Source organism: Pollachius pollachius (assembly GCF_949987615.1).
Source record: "Pollachius pollachius genome assembly, chromosome: 6".
NCBI lineage: Eukaryota > Metazoa > Chordata > Actinopteri > Gadiformes > Gadidae > Pollachius > Pollachius pollachius.
In genome coordinates, this window is record NC_136939.1 from 21,092,612 (window position 1) to 21,112,004 (window position 19,393).

General features: G+C 44.7%; 1 protein-coding gene across 2 annotated transcripts; it reads left to right on the forward strand.

The window, feature by feature from the left end:
- Positions 1-228: 228 nt before the first annotated feature.
- On the forward strand, positions 229-5,062 carry plac8l1 (PLAC8 like 1). Of its 2 annotated transcripts, none has more exons than XM_079738374.1 (4): positions 229-383; positions 1,562-1,791; positions 2,587-2,723; positions 3,307-5,062. In XM_079738374.1, the coding sequence occupies exons 1-4, from the start codon at positions 358-360 to the stop codon at positions 3,436-3,438; spliced, it is 525 nt and encodes a 174-aa protein (XP_079594500.1). In that variant the 5' UTR covers positions 229-357; the 3' UTR covers positions 3,439-5,062. The 2 variants fall into 2 exon arrangements, with proteins under 2 accessions (XP_079594500.1, XP_079594501.1); XM_079738375.1 differs by having other exon boundaries at positions 3,367-5,062.
- Positions 5,063-19,393: the final 14,331 nt, after the last annotated feature.

Here is a 19,393-nt window from a genome sequence, read left to right on the forward strand (position 1 = left end):
ACACACACACACACACACACACACACACACACACACACACACACACACACACACAGCCGCCGCCACCCCTCCTATTCTGACTCTCTCCCCGATATACTCCCTGTATACCTGTAACCACTCCTCGTGTCCTGGCTTGCCTCACAACCACACACACACACACACACACACACACACACACACACACACACACACACACACACACACACACACACACACACACGTGTTTACTCATACACTCCGATTGAACTTGGAGAGACCACAACAACAACAAAAAAAACGCTCACAGGCAAACACACATTTAAAATGACATTCTAACACATACAGATAAGCCCCTGCCAGGGGGACGAGCGTCCAGTCATGGACCAGAAGACAGTCATACAGACGTAAGTCTCTCTCTCTCTCTCTCTCTCTCTCTCTCTCTCTCTCTCTCTCTCTCTCTCTTATATTTTTATATATATATATATATTTTATGTTCTTTTTTTTCTATTGGTTACTGTCAATTATTGTTATTCTTCATAATTGGTACCATGTTATGACAATACTAAACTCGTAATCGAAATGCAACGTTTCCTGACAAAACATTTATTACACTGTTCAAGTCTACAGTTATTGTTGCAGTAGTAGTGAATTGATAGGAACGTATTCTTCCTCAAGAGGAAATGTGTCTTCATAGATTTAAACAGGGTAAATAAACACGGTGGACAAGATGGTATTGTACAGTTTCTAAGCAATATCCCGCTAGAGGGAGTGCTTTTATACAGAATATCAGCACGCCTGTGATTCGTTGGTAGGTACGAGGCTGCGGGCTGAGTGCTTAAGATAATACCAGCCAGGCTGATGTTCATTAGAGCAGCACTCCCAGCACTACGACCACTAGAACCACTCTCATGCTTTCATGCAACAGTTCTACAAGCCCCATTTATTAGTTAACAGTAATAAGCGACAACACATTATGACCTCTTTGTTTATTAAATCATGTTTTTTGCTCTGTCCACAAATAGTTCCAGAACTGGTCGGTTGCCAAGCAACACAAGCATTTTCCTGCACACTTTGTGCAGTTCTGCAGAGTACTGCAGGCCAGCTACTTTATATCATGTCATCTATCTGTATATTTATTTATTTATCGGGCAAGGAGTGAAATAAGGGGGTTTAAAATCACATTGTTGGCTTGTGTTATTCCAACAAGGTAACAGCTGACCTTCTGTCTGTCTGTGCTCTTATACTCTAGCAGCACTCATGGAATGCCTTTTTTTCAAATCAAGTTATTTGGTCAGAACTAACTGTTCTGTAAAATCCGATAATGGTATTAATAATGGCCAACATTCTACACCATCTATGTAGATGTACAGAAGTCTATGCATTCTTGCAGAGACTTATATTAATCATGCTCCTATATAAAACTGAAAAGGGCTACAATAAACAACAAACATTTTTATGAGGCCTACATCATTTGATGTCTATAAAGATTGAAAATAGACATTTATACAATAGAGATTGACGACTGTTCGTTGTGTCAGTGTAGCTGCCGAAATACCCATTCTGCATTGCCCTCTCATTCCAGAGCAGACCGTCTCCTCATCAAAGACAGAGACGAGAGCGAGGAGGACTGTGAGTGGTGCTGCGCCGCACGCGGCCAAGGTAATTGGCACTCGGGGCAGGTGTCCATGGCGATGGAACCCGTGCTCACTCAGCCCGGCCTCGGCGTCACCACGACAACCGTGACCACCATCACACAGACGGGTGGCGACTGGAGCACTGGACTTTTCGACATTTCTGGAGATGAGACCACATGTAGGGGACACACACACACACACACACACACACACACACACACACACACACACACACACACACACACACAGACACACAGACACACACAGACTCACTCGATCCATCATCTGAACCTCCCTTTTAACATGGTTCGTCTCCTCCAGACCTCTGCTGCTGTGTTTTGGCGTAGGAGGCCCGGCGGTCTGAGCAGATGCTCCAATGGCCTTCCTAACCTGCACAGGCTGTGTGTGTGTATGTGCGCATGTGTGTGTGTGTAATCGTCTTACTCACTAGCACAACACTGTGTGTGTGTGTGTGTGTGTGTGTGTGTAATGGTCTTCCTAACTCGCACAACACTGTTTGTGTGTGTGTGTGTGTAATGGTCTTCCGAACTCGCACAACACTGTTTGTGTGTGTGTGTGAGTGTGTTTGTGTGAGTGTGTTTGTGTGTGGGGGTCTGGGGGGGGGGGGGGGGGGGGGGGGGAGGCAATTGTTTTCCTAACTAACACAGCACAAAGTTTTGTGTTTGTATGTGTGTGTCTGTGTGATTAATGGGGGCTTGCCTTCTTTGAAATTCAAAACGTTAATTGTAAGTGAATGTATTTTCTGGCCCATTTAATTGAATGCTGTTGTTAAAAAAGGCAAAGACTATCAGCGCGTTGGCCATTGGATGGCTCTGGCGACCACCTCAACATGCTGTTGAACAGTTGTCCCGGTCATTACTGGTGGGCCGTTGCGGCGGCTGTTGTTGGGGTCGTGGTGGTCCTGTGCCCCCCCCGTCCCTCTCAGTAACCACAGCACGTTGTGTGCCTGCAGGTGTGCTGGGGGCCGCAGCCCCCTGCTGTCTGGGCATGAGCGTGGCCCACCAGTACGGGGAGACCCTCTGCCTCCCAATGCTGCCTGGGTCCGCCCTCGCGCTGCGCGTGGGGATCCGGGAGAGATACAAGATACGGGTGGGTGGGTGCTGGTGTGCACTCTCATGTTTGCAAATATATATATATATATATATGATGATGTGTATATGATATTTGTGTGTGTGTATATATATATGTATATGTATATTTGTATATGTAATATTGCTCGTTAAAGGACCTAAAATTTGGAATCAAATGGAAAATGATAAATAGTTTTCAATTGGATATATATTTCCTTTGAGGAAATCTAGCTTTATTTTTCTGCTGCTTATGCGGTAGTAGTAGTAGTAGTAGTAGTAGTAGTAGAAGTAGTAGTAGCAGTAGCAGTAGTAGTAGCAGTAATAGCAGTAGTAGTAGTGGTAGTAGCAGTAGTAGACATAAGGTATTAGCAGGGCTCTGAAATTCACTGGGTTTCCGGGACATTCTTAAAGTCAGCGATGGATAATAAATATCAGGTTCATTTGTCAAACAGTGATATTTTTAAAGCCTGTGAAATAGGGTCATGATTGTCAACTATTGATTAATGTAGTAAAGCTAAAAATGCGTGCGTGTGCGTCTGCGTCTGCGTGCGCGTGCGTGTGCGTGTGTGTGTGTGTGTGTGTGTCTCGTTTGGGGTACACAGGGAAGCATCTGTGATGACTGGCTCACGGTCTGCTGCTGTTACCCTCTGGCCGTCTCTCAGATGGTTCGGGAGATGAGGAGGAGGATGAAGAGGCAGACGTACCAAGTGTCAACCACCCTGCAGTGCTCCTAAGGCTGTTTGACACCAACCCAAGCCCACCCCTTCAGGAAAGGACCAGTGTCTGGGTGCAGGGCTATGCTACAGCCTTCCACAGATGTCTTAGTCGTTTATTGGAATTTATGTGTTCAATTATTTATTTTTAAACATAAAATATTATGTCAAACCGCCTTTTTGAAGATACCATTTAAAACCAATCTGAGCATGTCATATATGCCATTAATCCAAACTAGATTGCTCTTGACTGGAGACAAACCTGTTTTATGACTTAAAATAATCCAGTTGACCTTAATAAGTATAGATAGTAAATTATATTCAAGAATGAAGAGTTTAGTTTTTTTGGATGCAGATTCTTTGGTTTATTTTCGTCCGCTTTCTCATGTCTCCTTAGAGATAAAGCTGTTTCTATCCACTATTCGGATCTCGCATGTGGAAATGTTGACAGTTTCCATCAACAATATCTCAGTAGAACCAGAAACAACCGTAGAACAAGTCCCTCTATTATGCATGTAGATTTCAGCCATTCATCAGCACTCATCTATATTCATTCTTATCTGGCATCTCAAATCCACAAGGTGGTTCCTCTCTGTGTAACATTAGTTCACACATATGTGCTGTGTGTCACTAATAACCCTGTAGCAGTTCCATTTGATTCAGAAACATGCCACTGAAGAGCAAGTAGACCTGCTTAGGATTGTAATGGGAAAATGATGTGTTCATAATGTTTCTGTTTCTGTAACTGCCATTTGTTGATGATGCCTTTTCACTGACATCCTATGGGTGGTCAAGGACAGAGTTTCCTGTAGTCTCATCAAGGAAAAGAATACATAAGTGGATCTCTGCTCCCTCGTGCCCGGTATGCCCCAGGTACAAAGGTTAACGTTAGCTAACGCTAGGAACAAGTAGAGTGGCTAGACAATGCAAGGAATAGGAGACAGAGCTTACATGATCAAGGGGAAACAACATGATGGATTTTTCCATCACACATCATGTGTTGAGCAGAGCTGATCTCAGCATTTCTGAGACCTGTGCCACGGTATAAGAAGTCCTCGCATTAGACAATGTGTTGGACTTCAGCTTGATTTCCCATCCGTTGGATCATTGTTTGTTATGTTTTATTGTTTGTTGTATGATTGTTTGAATGTTTTTGTACAGTTATTACCCAAATGTATGACCATAATTGTTATAAGTTCGTATGACTCTTAATTCTACCCAGTTTGGTCAGTTTATGATTGACGTGGCCCGGGAATTCCAACCACAGGATGCCTACCGGTTAGGCTTTTGACATTGGGAATCAAACCCAGTACCTTTTCAGCTGAGACTGGTACAGCCTAGCCCTGTGACAGTCCTAGCCCCAGGTGTATTTTATTACAGGAGGGGATTCTGGAACAATCCTTACAGACAACACACCTTGATGATAAGCCTGCTTTGCATATTTCTCTTATTCCTTGTATTGCTCTGTTTACAGTGTGCCCCCCCAGGGAAGCCAATAATAGTGATCCTTTCCCCTGCCCTTGTCCAGCCAATCACAGTGTTAATCCAATACCGGACCTTTGCCGTTCCCTTCTCCTCAAATGCCATGCTGCAAGGCTTTGGTCATTGCACAGATTTAAAACTGATATTAAAACACCAAGTTGCTTCAAAGGCCAAACATGTAAATGGTTATCCTGAATGGTTTCTGTTGCATGGGGAGGTAATGGAACAGCGGTGGGGGGGTTCAATGACTGTTAAACAAAACAAAAGGAAATACATTCCTTCACCTCAGGGCTGTACCATTCAAATTATTATCTGCAATTACTTCATACAATCTATCAATCAATTATTTTGCTCTCCTAATGTATTTCCTGTAGTCTTTGATTGTCAACATTATCCTTTGTTTGTTTGACGTCATGTCGTTGGCTGCAGCTAAAGCCTGTGTTACCATTCAATTCATTCAGCAAACAACATGGTCAAATGCTTGGTTTGGCAGATGCAGGGCTGTTGCTTAGAACTGTTCAGCACACGATTTGATGGTCACGTACACTGAGTTGTAACCGGTCGCTGAAATCAGAGTTAGAGTCAACTCTAACTCTGATTCCATTTAATTGAAAAAAAACAAGTCTTTGGTGTCCCAAATTGGATCAGATATAATGAATCAAGCACATAGATATAGGTTTACAAACTCCCACTCACCCAACGTGATCGTTGCTCCGGTGCCACAGTTGGGAGCGGAGACTGCAGCCATGGTCGACTCCATTAATATCGATTCTCAGAATTGAAGGAATCAAGTATTTGTTTTTCTTTTGGAGTGCAACCTCCGTCCCTAGTAACTCTCAACACTCCCCTGCAGTGGATTTTGTCCGTCCATTCAGCACACATTGAGCTCCAACCATCTAACCTTCTCTTGTGGGGTTCTTCTCTGGGTTTGGGAGTGTTATCCCTTATTTCCTTTGAGAGGAGAGTTAAGGGCTAGGGGTGTCCTCAAATGTGGCCTGTGAAGCCCTTCAAGACTGTTACTGCCAAATCACTGTTTAAACACCAGCAACTGGTGCACACTTCTTCCTCTTCCGTTTTCCGTTTTGCCGGATCCTTCCTTAGATCAGAGGGATTCTGAGGGCGTGCATCTCCGTGTCGGTGTTTGTTTGGCTGTGAGGGCAGGTGTCCTTGTTGTGCGTGGGTGTGTACGTGTTCTTATTTGTATGTGTGCCTGAACACACACACACACACACACACACACACACACACACACACACACACACACACACACACACACACACAGACACACACACAAACCCACCCACACACAAACAGAACACTATTATTTGTTTATGGTAGACTACTTATATTATTCACTAGACTTGACCTCCAAATCCACTTAGCATGAGATTATTTATTTCGGGGGCTAAGAATAATTTGAATAATTCATTTTAAGGCTAAATAAATGGGAAAATGTTCGAAGATGCAAAGAACCTATGCTTGTCAGTAGAATGTGTGCAACACAATTTTCAATGACACAAATGATCAAACACTAATCATGGATAAGTGGACCAGCAGCCCCTCCTCCAGATAGAGCAAGTGCCAAGGATCTTGAGATAAGATCAATCAAATGAGACGGTATTGCCCCCAAGGAAAGGTGTCTTAGACACATACAGCATCTGCTGTTACAATAAAATACTGCATACCAACAGTACAAAGAGGGTCTGTCACCCAAACCCACACAAACAGCCCCTACAGTACACGCACAGACTGCCGTTAACCGGCACATTGCCTACAACCCATCGTCCAACGCACATGGAGTTGTCGTACAGCATACATGTCCGTTTCAATTAAAAGCAGCGCTACAGGGGTTATTCTCTGGACAACATGCCAGTAAGGGATTTGGTGGACAGGGAGTTGTTCAAGGGGCTGAGCCTGCGCTGGGGGGGCTCTGAGGCGTCTGAGGGGTGCTCGGGGTGGAGGGCTGAGCAGTGGCCTTCCTCCTGGACATTACCACCACACACTCATGCTAAATTGAAATGGAGAGCGTGGGTTGGATGTGCCTGTTTCCTCCTTCATTTGGGGAGAACAACTTGCTTGTTTGCCGAGCTACAGAGAGACACGCTTTCTTCTTGCTTTCAGAGTTGAGGCTCTACAAAAAATGAATCCCCATACATCCCAAAGATGAAACTAACTCATTTACAAATTATAAACTAACAACGTGTTCCAACCAATTGGAATGCTTCAATTTGCCAACATCACTATTGAGTTTTTGGCCATGACATTAATAATTTTTTTTTTTTTTTTAATGTACGAAGGCATAGACATATCCTCACTAGTTGAGTCTACCACCCTTACCTTTAACCTAACCATGCCCTGGTGCAAGAAGCAGGAACAACCCTACTGTTCACACCGGTGTTTGTCCTACAGCTACGCCTCTGCGGAACGTGTTTATCGGATCGGCTATCCCGTTTATTTCCCATTTGAGCCTATAGGGGGCAGTGTTGCATCAAACCTGTGCCACCATCGCTGTCGTTCCATTTCCAAGTGCTCTGTTGGATTTAATGAGACTAATGAACTGATCCCGGGTCAGCTTGAGATTTTCCTTGCTACTTGTGTGCAAGTCCATACGAGAACCTTAGGAACTCATCCCAAGTCAGCGTTTCGGAGGGGAGGAGGGAGCAAGTTAGAGAGAGAGAGAGAGAGAGAGAGACACACACACACACACACACACACACACCTGCAGATAAGAGGTGCTGTTGTTGCTTCATCAGCATGATGCTGTACAGGACCCAGGATGGTATATAAAAAGCATCCTCTTGGGCGACGAGATACTGTTGACTAGATGTGTTGAGGTAAGAAGGTTTTGAATCAGTGTTCACGTGTCTGTCCTCCTCCCCCTACCTCTCTCCCTCCACCCAGAGTCTGAGGGGCTGGTCTCTCCTGTAGTCCTACTAGCTGCTCTCCGGCTCCTCTCTCCCTCCACCCAGAGTCTGAGGGGCTGGTCTCTCCTGTAGTCCTACTAGCTGCTCTCCGGCTCCTCTCTCCCTCCACCCAGAGTCTGAGGGGCTGGTCTCTCCTGTAGTCCTACTAGCTGTTCTCCGGCTCCTCTCTCCCTCCACCCAGAGTCTGAGGGGCTGGTCTCTCCTGTAGTCCTACTAGCTGCTCTCCGGCTCCTCTCTCCCTCCACCCAGAGTCTGAGGGGCTGGTCTCTCCTGTAGTCCTACTAGCTGTTCTCCGTCTCCTCTCTCCCTCCACCCAGAGTCTGAGGGGCTGGTCTCTCCTGTAGTCCTACTAGCTGCTCTCCGGCTCCTCTCTCCCTCCACCCAGAGTCTGAGGGGCTGGTCTCTCCTGTAGTCCTACTAGCTGCTCTCTTCCTCTGTAGCGCTCTATTTCTGCGTTACTATTCCTCCTCTCCCCCCCTCCTCACCGAGCCAGACAGAGGAGCGATGACGTAGCCAGCAGTTTTATGTTTTTGTCCCTGTGTCTGGACATGGCAGTGTGTATTGTATTATGTGTGTGTACGTGTGTGTGTGTGTGTGTGTGTGTGTGTGTACATTTGTTTATATGTATGCATGAGCACTTGAGTACGTTTGAAGTGTGTATGTGTGTGCTTGTGTGTGTGTGTGTTTGTGTCCATGTGTGCGTGTGTGTGTGTGTGTGTGCGTGCGTGCGTGCTTGTGTGCGTGTGTGCGTGTGCGGGGCAAAGAGACCTGCTGTGCTGAAGGAGGCTGTTCCCTTGGAAATAGCTTGTTTCTTTCTTTCAGGGCAACAAGCGCCACCTGGGCATTACATAACACACACCCATGCACACGCACGCCGCGCACACACAAGCACACAAACACACACATACACACACACACGCACGCACACGCACATGCATAGTATAGTGCAGTGTATAGTATCGTACAGGGTTGAACCATGCTCGCTCCCTCCGAGCCTTTCCAGGCTAGTAGTGTGCATGGTGTTGAAGCTCTAGTTGACGTAACCAGAGGTGTTGGAAACGAGAGCGCGCCAGCGTTTGTGTTGGTTCACACAACGGCGTGGCGCGGTGACCCCGTGCAGCCGTGACCTGACCCCAGCCACAGTGTCCCCCGGGGGTCCGTCTTACTGCTAGCCATCTGCGCTGGTCCCAAGATGGCAGGCCGCTCTGTAGACAAATCTCTTTTTCATTAGTCCTGGGCAATCTTTTAGAGGATAGGTATTTTCATAATTTTTGAGGTCAAAAGCCGGTCTGGGCCTTCGCAACCGACTATCTCGGCTTCACGAAGACATCAGCGATTAGCGATTTTCATTCTTCAAAAGGACTTTTTTTAGACTGGAGCTTTTATGTGCGAGCGCCACAAAAGTTAACATGTAATATTTTATTTCATATATATGACATATAAAATATATCAGTTTGTAGCAGGTGTGCTCATGCTAATTCTGTTCGGCAGAATCGGCACAACAAGGTGGTTTTTTTTAAATAATATTGGCATCAAAAATTGGATGTTTGGGTGAAGCAGGAGAGATGGTTCAATGGTCTCAACACCGGTAATTTCCTTTACTGTTTGGCAGCTGTAGAAGTGTACTTGGGGTCCGGCCTTTCTGTTTGAATGTGTTTATGCAAGTGTATGACCCGTCCAGCAGGGTACCCTCACTTTCTTCCTCACTGAGTCAGGGGGACTTCAGGCGCCTCAGGAGGAAGATCAGCCTGTACCCATAGCCTGAGTGTCTCTCTCTCTCTCTCTCTCTCTCTCTCTCTCTCTCTGTCTCTCTGTCTCTCTGTCTCTCTCTCTCTCTCTCTCTCTCTCTCTCTGTCCCTCTTTCTCTCTCTCCCTCTCTCTCACTGTCCCTCTCTCTCTCTCTCCCTCTCTCTCTCTCTCTCTCTCTCTCTCTGTCTCTCTCTCTCTCTGTCCCTCTCCCCCTCTCTCTCTCTCTCTCCCTCTCTCTATCTCTCTCTCTCTCTTCTCTTCTCTTCCTCTCTCTGTCTCTTTCTCTCCCTCTTCTCTCTCTCTATCTTTCTGTCCCCCCCTCTCTGTCTCTCTCTCTCTCTCACTCTCTCTTACTCTCTCTCTTTATATCCACTTCTATCTTTCTAGTTTGCAAAAGTTGAATCAAACTAAGATCATATAGTATAATACAGACCATTACAGAAAAAATCAAGCTCTCCTGCTACAAAGTGCAAGGACAAACACCCAACATTATGTCTTACTGAACGTTATCGTGGAACCAGTCCTTGTAGCTAACAGAACATGCCAAAGACTTGTCCCTGTTGAAAGCCTTGCTTCATATGTGCTCTTACATTTTCATTGAATCCCAGGAAGTCATCCTTTAGTCATACTTTTGGCATGTTTCACTTTTGTACATCTAGTGTTAGGTTTTTTAATGTGTTGAGTTTTTATAGAAGTCACTGCGAAACAAGAAAATAATCCAGTAAAATGCATAGAAAGGCATAGGCGTTATTTTGCGTTTGAACTCTCTGAACACCAATGTAAACACAGATTGCACAAAGTGGTGTGTCAAGGTCGAGTGACAGAGGTGTGTCATGAATTGTATCTCTCTGAAACTCCAGCTTCCTGAGTCTTGCCACTGTTGAATGTGTTCTTTTATCTGTGTCAGTACATTGCCAATATGTGTTTTTTTTGTGTGTGTGTGTGTGTGTGTGTGTGTTTGTGTGTGTGAGTGTGTGCGTTTCCCCCCACCAACGTCGGATTGTTTCTGTATGTGCTTACATGCAATGTTTAAATTTGTGTGTGGGTGTATGGGAATTTGCACGTATGTGTGTTACTACGTTAACATGTGTGTAACTACATGTCAAAAGGATGCACAAGTGTGTCTTTGAGTAAAATAAAGTGTAGGAGTACAATGATAAAACGTTGGCTGTGAGAGAGAGAGAGAGACAGAGGGAGAGAGAGAGAGAGCGAGAGAGAGAGAGAGAGGCAGGAAGAGTGAGAGAGAGAGAGAGAGAGAGAGGCTTCATGCAAGAATAAGTCAATTTGTTCTCCTCTTGTCTGTCCATCTCCCGTCTCTTCTGTGAAAGTGTTTCCTCACTTGCTCATGCCCTCCTGTCGTCTGTGTTGGGTCTATTATCTTAATTCATGATGTATCCACAGGCAGAGAAAACTGAATAATTACAACTCAACCCTCCTTTATGGGCCTACACCCCTTTCTTTTTCAACCGTCATGTAGTAGTTCTATTATGGCTGACTTTGTATCCCATTGTATGCAAGGGGAATCATTCCTTGTCATACCCACTACACATGGGTGGAAGCTATGGGTGAGGGGGGGGGGGTTGATTGTGGGTCTTAAGATAACATATGTAAGTTTGATTATTCCCTCTCGAATGTTGCTTCAATATTTCATCTAGAGAATCATGCTCAGTACAAATTGAGTGATGGTACCGCCGCTCGTGTGGGTTGGTTTGTTAGTGGTAGTGTAAATGCAGACGATGCCAAATCACTGTTCAATCACCAAAGCCGACAGCACACTGATTCCTCTTAATTTGTCAGTTTTGCCGGATCCTTCCATAGTTCAGAGGGAGTCTGAGGGCTTGCACCTCCATGTCGGTGATTGTTTGGCTGTGAGGGCAGGTATCCTTGTTGTGCGTGGGTGTGTACATGATCTCATTTGTATGTGTGCCTGAACGAACACACACACACACACACACACACACACACACACACATACACACACACACACACACTATTATTTGTTTAGGTTCGACTACCCTAGTGCAATCAAAAGATGATGAATCCATGTTACGGATAAAGAGTGTCTCTCTTCTCTCACACACACAGCCGGGTGTGTCTGTGTGTGTGTGATGAAGAGGGTCAGTGTGTTAGTGGATGTGTGTGTGTGTGTGTGTGTTTGTGTTTGTGTGTGCGCACGTCCGCGTGCATGTGTATACACAAAATGACTGGCAGTTATCTACCACCCTGCAGACCGAAACGAGCAGAGAGGAGCAGACAGGGGCGTGTGGAGTTTAGTGGGGGATGGGGGAGGAAATATCCATCCACAATTTGTGTGTGTGAGTGTGCGAACACGGCGATAGTGCGTGTGCATAGATATTAAAGGAAGAGGGGAAGAGAGAAAATGTAGGCAGGAACGGAGCAAGAGGGAGAGAGATGAAAGCTAGTTTCCATCGCTCAGTGAGCTTGGTACTGGAGGCTTCAGCAGTAAATGGATTACCTTATCGCAGAGTGGGCGATGGAGTTGTGCTCCGCTAGTGTGAGTGTGTAGTTATGTGTTCACGTACAGGTGACACACACACAACCACCCCTCTTTTTGTTTCAAGCATTCTAGAATGACACAAAACTGAACATTTGTCTTTTTCTCCCCTTCTTTGTCGTTGTTTTACTCGCCCCTGACATGGGAGCTTGCTGCTAGTATTAGTTGCATTAATATATAATGTACTATATAGTACGTACAATATGGGAGTGCCTGAAGCAGGGAAAAGTCTTGTGTGGTAATTCTTCCTATAACATAAAAAAATGTCTCATTTATGTAAAATACAGAGTTTATATAATATAGAGTGTGTAACACATTTAGAGAACCATTGCACGAAGCCATGCCAGGTGAGAGCCATGTTAACTGATGGACCCGTAGTAAAGACCACACTGTAAACCCCCCTGATGGTCGGCCATTCAAAGCCCTGTTTAGCAAACAATCGACAATTACTTGGGGATCAAGTTCTCCCGCCCTCGTCCAGGGGCGCTGATTAAATAGACATCGATGAGGGAAGGAGTTTGGGGAAACTATTAGGGCAGACAGAGCAGAGCCAGAGCTGAGGCAGAGCTCACACAAGCACGTCCAATCAGGTCCGCGTGGGCGGCGGCGGAGGACGAGGTGTCACTCAAATAAAAGAGCGAGAAATGGGGTTTAATGAGGTGTGTCACACAAACGCACACGCACACACATGCACACAGGTACACACACACACACACACACACACACATCACTGAGAAGGTACACAAGCAGTTATATAGAGGTATCAGTTTACACATCCATAAACAAACTGCACTTTCACGCAATGGGGGCACTTGCTTGAACTAAATCTACACACACACACACACACACACACACACACACACACACACACACTCACACGAACACAGACACACACACACACACACTCACACACTCACACACACATAGAGCCTTATGGAATGAGCATGGAAGTAGACAAAACAAGTCTGAGATCGAGGCGTGACAAGAATGCAAAGAATATAAAAAAACAAACAATTTCAAGACAATCTTCAAAAACATGGAAGACAACAAAGTAGCTGAAGAAACAGAGGCACCAAAACTAACTCAGCGTCTATGGTTCCTCTGATGTAGAAACATCACACAGGCAAACGCCACAAAAGCATCTGTCAGGCTTTAGCTGCAGAGGTATCGGTGAATGTGTGTAAGGGCCCTTTTCACAGATCAATAGCCAAAATGTATATTTAGCCTGTTTTGTTTATTTGTTTATTTTGCTTAACCTATTTTTGTCAACCTCATGTCACATCCGTTTGATTGACACATGGGCGGGGTTTAATCAATATACCTGCGCGCTGGGATCGGCGGGAGTTATGGAGAAAAGGGGGTTAGTGGCGCTCCTTATATTTTCTATTTACCGTCGTCGCCATCATTGTTATCGTAGTTAACATCGTGGTGCATTATCTTTGATTTATTTGATTCTATTACCATCAACACGTTTCGTTTCACCCACTGTTACTCTCTTACTGTCTTTTCAGTAAAATAAACTTTCAAACCCATACACACCTCTTGACTTGGATTTGTTTGGATTTGTTTGTTATTGGAAAGCTGTCGCTACAAGTAGGCTAAAGTAATTTCCTGATCTTGAGATTTTAACATTAGGTTGTTTTTTTTTAATTCTGTCACAGCACCAGTATGGCAATGATTAATAACTTAAAAAGACTTAAAAGACTAGTTATGTCTTGACCGGGGCACTGCCATACCTAAGTCGAAGAAACCCATAATTAATGTACTATATATATTAATTATGGATGTCAAGTATCCATACTTGACATATGTCGTACATTTTTTAGTTTAGTTTGACCACTTTTTCATCCAAGTGACCCAAACATCTGGGCATGCCGGGAAGGTTGGCCCTTTAATGACTTGGGGCAAGCTGTACTTTGAAGCCCGGTTGCCAGAGGATGAGAGACAGCCATGAGCGGTTCAGGCAAACACAGCAACAGACAGAGGCAGAGGAAAAATGTGAGGGGAGTCAAATGGGATTCCCTAACCCTAACCCTAACCCTAAAGCACACACAGAGCTTTCTGCTGGTGATCCTTCTGTGATCCCCAGTCTGTGTGAGTCGGAGGTGAGTGCACCAAACGCTGTGAAACTTTGATAGGCGGAGCACTGTTTGAGCATCGAACCCAACAATAGAGTTAGGATCCACGGCCAATGCGTACTTCATAACACTATGAGCGTTTAACTTTTAGTCAGTGGTTAGACAGGGAATAGAATCATTAAGGAGCAGGTAGGGATTAGACATTGAACACAGAGAGAGGTTATTAAGGAGCAGGTAGGGGTTGGACAGTGAATACATAGATGGGTCATTAGGGAGCAGGTAGGGGTTAAACATTGCAGCGACAGGTCATTAAAGGTTGTATCAGCGATTCTAGGCCGAAACATAATTGATCACATTCATCTGATCTTTCCTCACGATCCGCTAGCTCCCCGCCCCATATGCAGGCCGTCAAAAAAACGTGTCTCTGTAGGCAGGCTACGCTCCAAGATCGTACACAAAAACAAATGGTACTACCAACCACTCAAACCAAAATAAATAGTATTCCAATCATCACTCAAAACAGTTTTCAATGCACACAGCAACTAAACATGTCCAGTGAGCCATACAGAGTGGCTTCTTCAATCAGCCCCCTGTTGTGCTCAGAGATCCACTATATTGATATCCATCCCCGCCCCCCCCCCCCCAAACCTACACACACACACACACACACACACACACACACACTGCATCTTCATCTCCATCCCGGTGGCAGAAGCTCAGCCAGCACTACTCCCGTTTAAGCCTTCACTGAAGGCTAAGAATGCTATAAGCACATTCTTACAGCTTTTAAGCTATGTTACAACAACACGGCAGCATCTGTATGGGTAGAGTTCACTTCTCCACAAGAGTTTATTGAGCCAAGACCATGCAACGTTTTAATGAGAAATGTTTGGCGCCTCAATAGCTGTTTTCTAACCTTGACGCTGTTTGCCTGACCATAATGCACATCCTCTGGGTTTGTATGGAGCGTGCCGTCCACCGCACCAGGAGATTGGAACAACTGGCTGCTCTGGCCGTAACGCTGGAGAGATTCAATGTAGGATGTCACGTTAGCACACCATCTGGTCAACATTTGTCCAATCGACTACATTCGTTATACATTTTTTAACATCGCTGAATTAGACACAGTTTTGTTTTCTCACAAAAAAACGTACCTGTATCTCCATCTATCATTCATTCATTCCAACCATCCATCCATCCATCCATCCATTAATTCTCCCTTAAGCATCCTCTTTCCCAGCCAGCCCTCCAAACCCACCCTTCCTTGCATATATTTTTTCAAGCCATCCTTACAACTTCCACACTTGCTTCTCCCCCTCTCCTCCCCCTCTGTATTCTCCACCCCCTCACCTCCCTGCTCCTCTGACAGCTTTCTCCATCAATCCATTCTCCTCGTGTGCCACCTTACGCCTGTGCAGCGAGGGGTTCCGGCGGAGGGGAAGGGGGGATGGGGACGGATGCGTACACGATGGAGAATGAACAGCTAAACTGGCGGTGGGCGCCAGTTTAGCTGTTCCGTTAAGCCTGGCTTGTGAGTGGTACCATACATTTGCATTTGTCATCTCATTATGTCTAGAGGGTTGGTGTTTAAGTGTGTGTGTGTTTGTGTGCGTGTCTACGCGTCCGTGTGTGTGTGTGTGTGTGTGTGTATCTACGCGTCCGTGTGTGTGTGTGTTTGAATCTACATGTCTGTGTGTGTGTGTCTACCAACGGTGTGTGTGTGTTTGTGTGTGTGTCTACGCGTCCGTGTGTGTGTGTTTACGCACGTGTGTGTGTGTTTGTCTACGCGTCTGTGTGTGTGTTTACACACATGTGTGTGTGTGTGTGTCTACGCATCTGTCTCTGTGCAGTGCTGAAGATCCATCTAGGTAGGTGATCCAGTGACTACAGTTCTTGAATTAAGTGTGCACGCATAGTGACGTATCGCGTACATGTATGTGTGTGAAATCCTTTTTCATGCGTGCGGGCTTTCTTAGATCGTTGGGTGTTGTAAGAAACCCATTAGAGGACAGGAGGAGAAAGTCTTAGAGAATAGGAGACGTCTCAGTGTGTCTCCCAGGACTGTGAGGTAGTCTGAGGCCGTCTGTGCAGCGGTATGGAGATGATTATTACAGCGACGCCGTGCCAAATCCTCCATATTCATGAGAATTAAGAGGAACGTCTGGACTCACTTTCCTCGACTTACAATCACTTCCTCCAATAGTTTAGACCCGTTGTGAATCCTGTCTCCTGTAGTGCAGCAACTTATTGCATTCTAACTTATAGAGGCGATTAAAAAGGGCCAGTTTCACTTTATGTCTTTGACTGTATAGACCACTTACTTCTACGGCAATAACTTTGCTTTCTGGAAAGTGGAAAAGTATTGATTTTTGGCAAACATTTTCTTTATATTTTACACCCCCAAAAATAATTGATTGGAATATACCTATAATATATACAATTTCCTTTTACATATTATGTGAACCATACTATGGAGATTTTCACTCTTACTTGTGTGAAAATCTGCATGTGTGTTTGTGAATGAATGAGTGTGTGTGTGTGTGCAGTGTGTGCAGTGTGTCTGTATGTGTGTCTGTGTGTGCTCTTGCGGTGATGCCTGTGTACCTCATCCCAGTGGAGGCATCGGGGCGTGAGCAGGCTTGGTCCAGAGAGCCTAGGGAAGAGGGTTTAGCAGAGCCGCTCCCCTGCTTTTTCTTCTAGAACATTTGGCTCCATGTCAAGAAAAACAAAACCAAACACCAAACACGTTTGAAAACTAAACCTAGGCAGCCAGCAGGAGAGAGACTCCTGAGGGGTACACCCTCTCTCTCTCTGTATCGCTCTTTCTCTTGCACAGACCAGCATATAGTATACTTGCACACACCAGTATACACCAGTATGATATGTTACTATACCAGTAACATATTCTGTTGTATGTATGTGCGTACACGTATGCAAGCATGCATGCGTGGGTGCGGTTGTGTGTCAGATGTGTGTGTGTTTATACGTGTGAATGTGTGTCTGTTGGAAAGGGGGAACTCACAGGACCACTGAGTCTCTATAGGATGAATAATGCAATGTGAGGCTGAAAGGCTGTTCCAAGTAGATGAGCAGCTTGGCTCTCATCCAATCGCGTTATAGCGCCAGTGAACCCCATATCATGTTTTTTTTGTTTTTGTTTTAAACGTTTGTTACTATGTCTTTTACGATCTTTAACATAGAGAGCTATGCCAATTTGTCACTGCTAAATAAAAACAGTGAATAAAAAAAAATTAAACTGGTATAAATTCCGATGATTCGCCAGTGTCAGCCAACCCGTTGGTGGACATGCTCCTATTCTCTGAGCGCAGTGCCGTTGTTCATGAGATGACGACCAAGGCACACCAACGCCGAGGGGGTACTCTTACACCACACACTTTCATACAAGCAGCACTCATTACAGGGACACGTACCAAAAATACATAAGAATCACAGTTGCCAGAGCACTAGTCCTAGAACTCTCAGCCAAACCCCTTCTTTGTTCATCTCAAAGTGTTTTGATTCAAGCTGAAACAAATTATTTACTTATCATCATTTATCATAATATCTTTTATGATAAACAATAATTATCGTAAGGAATAAAAGCGCTCAAGGATGTGTGTCGTTAAAATAATCATCCATTTATTTTAATGAAATTTATCCATTTATCCAATCTTTGAAGAAAATAAGATGTTTAAGAACGGAAAAGATAATACATTGGGTTTTGTGGCCATGATTATCTAGCAAATCGAAAAAAGTAGGTGTAAAGTCTGATTGAAAATACAGCCGTTACAAGGTGTATTTCAGAGTTAAACGGCAACCTATCTTTCACAGTGTCCAAAATACATATTTTAGTTTTAAAGGAGGGCGCAATGTCTATCAACAAACCCGTAACATTCACCTGCAAAGCTGCACTAATATCAGAATGATATTTTACACTTTAAACACATAAATCAATCGTTCTTTTCAGCTGAATCATCACGTACCTTCCAGTCTGTTGACATTTAGCTATTTTAATTAACACTTTTTTTTTTTTAATTTCCTTTGATAGATTCTCGATGAAATTATGATTGCATGACCATACACACAACAGTCAAACAGAAAGCAAGCTTTGACACAAAATACTAATGCGTACACCTTTTCCTCACAAACGTGTTAAACAGTTGCCAAATAAGCCTCTCTGCGGCCTGCTTTTATCGTGTACAGCTGCAATTTGGATTAGTGTTGGGATTTGGAACGGCGTCTCGACCTCAGGAGCAAAACAGGTCACAGCGAGGGACGCCCGCAGACCTCCTCTTCAGGGAATTACCACACATCCTCTATCTGCTCCATTTATTTTCTCCACCTCTGTGATGCAGCGCAAGTAATTGGAAATTGGAAAGTTGGAACGTAGAATGTAGAATGTTCCGGCATTTTCCCTGTGGGCTCCATGTGTTCTCGTCTATAGTTTGCACCACTGTGGTAATGGACATAGATGGCCGGCTGATGCGGGGAATGAACCCCCTTGTGCTTCCAGTCACACTGCTTTATTGCTTTATTGTCTTTCGATTACAGCAGGATTACAATCCAACCCCGCCAGCCCGCAATTGCGTTCCCTGGCCTCTTCCTGAATGTATAGAAGAGCGTTGTGCTACAGAGGAATGGTCTTGATGTTCCCTGTTGCCTGGTCCGCCGACGTCAGACCGTCTCATCCTCATATGGCGACCGGGTCATCAGCCAGCTCCTGCTGGGGTTCATGTCCTGAACCACACGCAAGATTGACACAGAAGAGTGACCACACACACACACACACGCACACACGCACACATGCACACATGCACACTTCTTGGTTTGCATCACTCTGTGGATGATTAGCACCTGCTGGTTTGATCCAGCAACTAGCGTTTTTTCTTCTTTTTCGAAAATGTAAGAATGGCGGCTTGATTTGTCAAGTAACTAACAAAAGAAAACATCAATGATTTATTCATGACTTCACAGAAGCACTCCGGTATTCAATTGCTCCAGCAAAGTTGTTCCACAATGGATTATCATTGATAATACACACATTATATATTATTTTAAACCCTGTGGTTTTGGTTGAGGGTTTTGTGCTGGACAATGGATCCGATGTGATTGACAGAATGCTGCTAGCATAGTGTTGTGTACAGAGCTTATGTTGCCATTGAAATTGTTTGGCCTACATTATTATTATTATTATTATACGATGCAATATGGGTATAATTGGATTATTA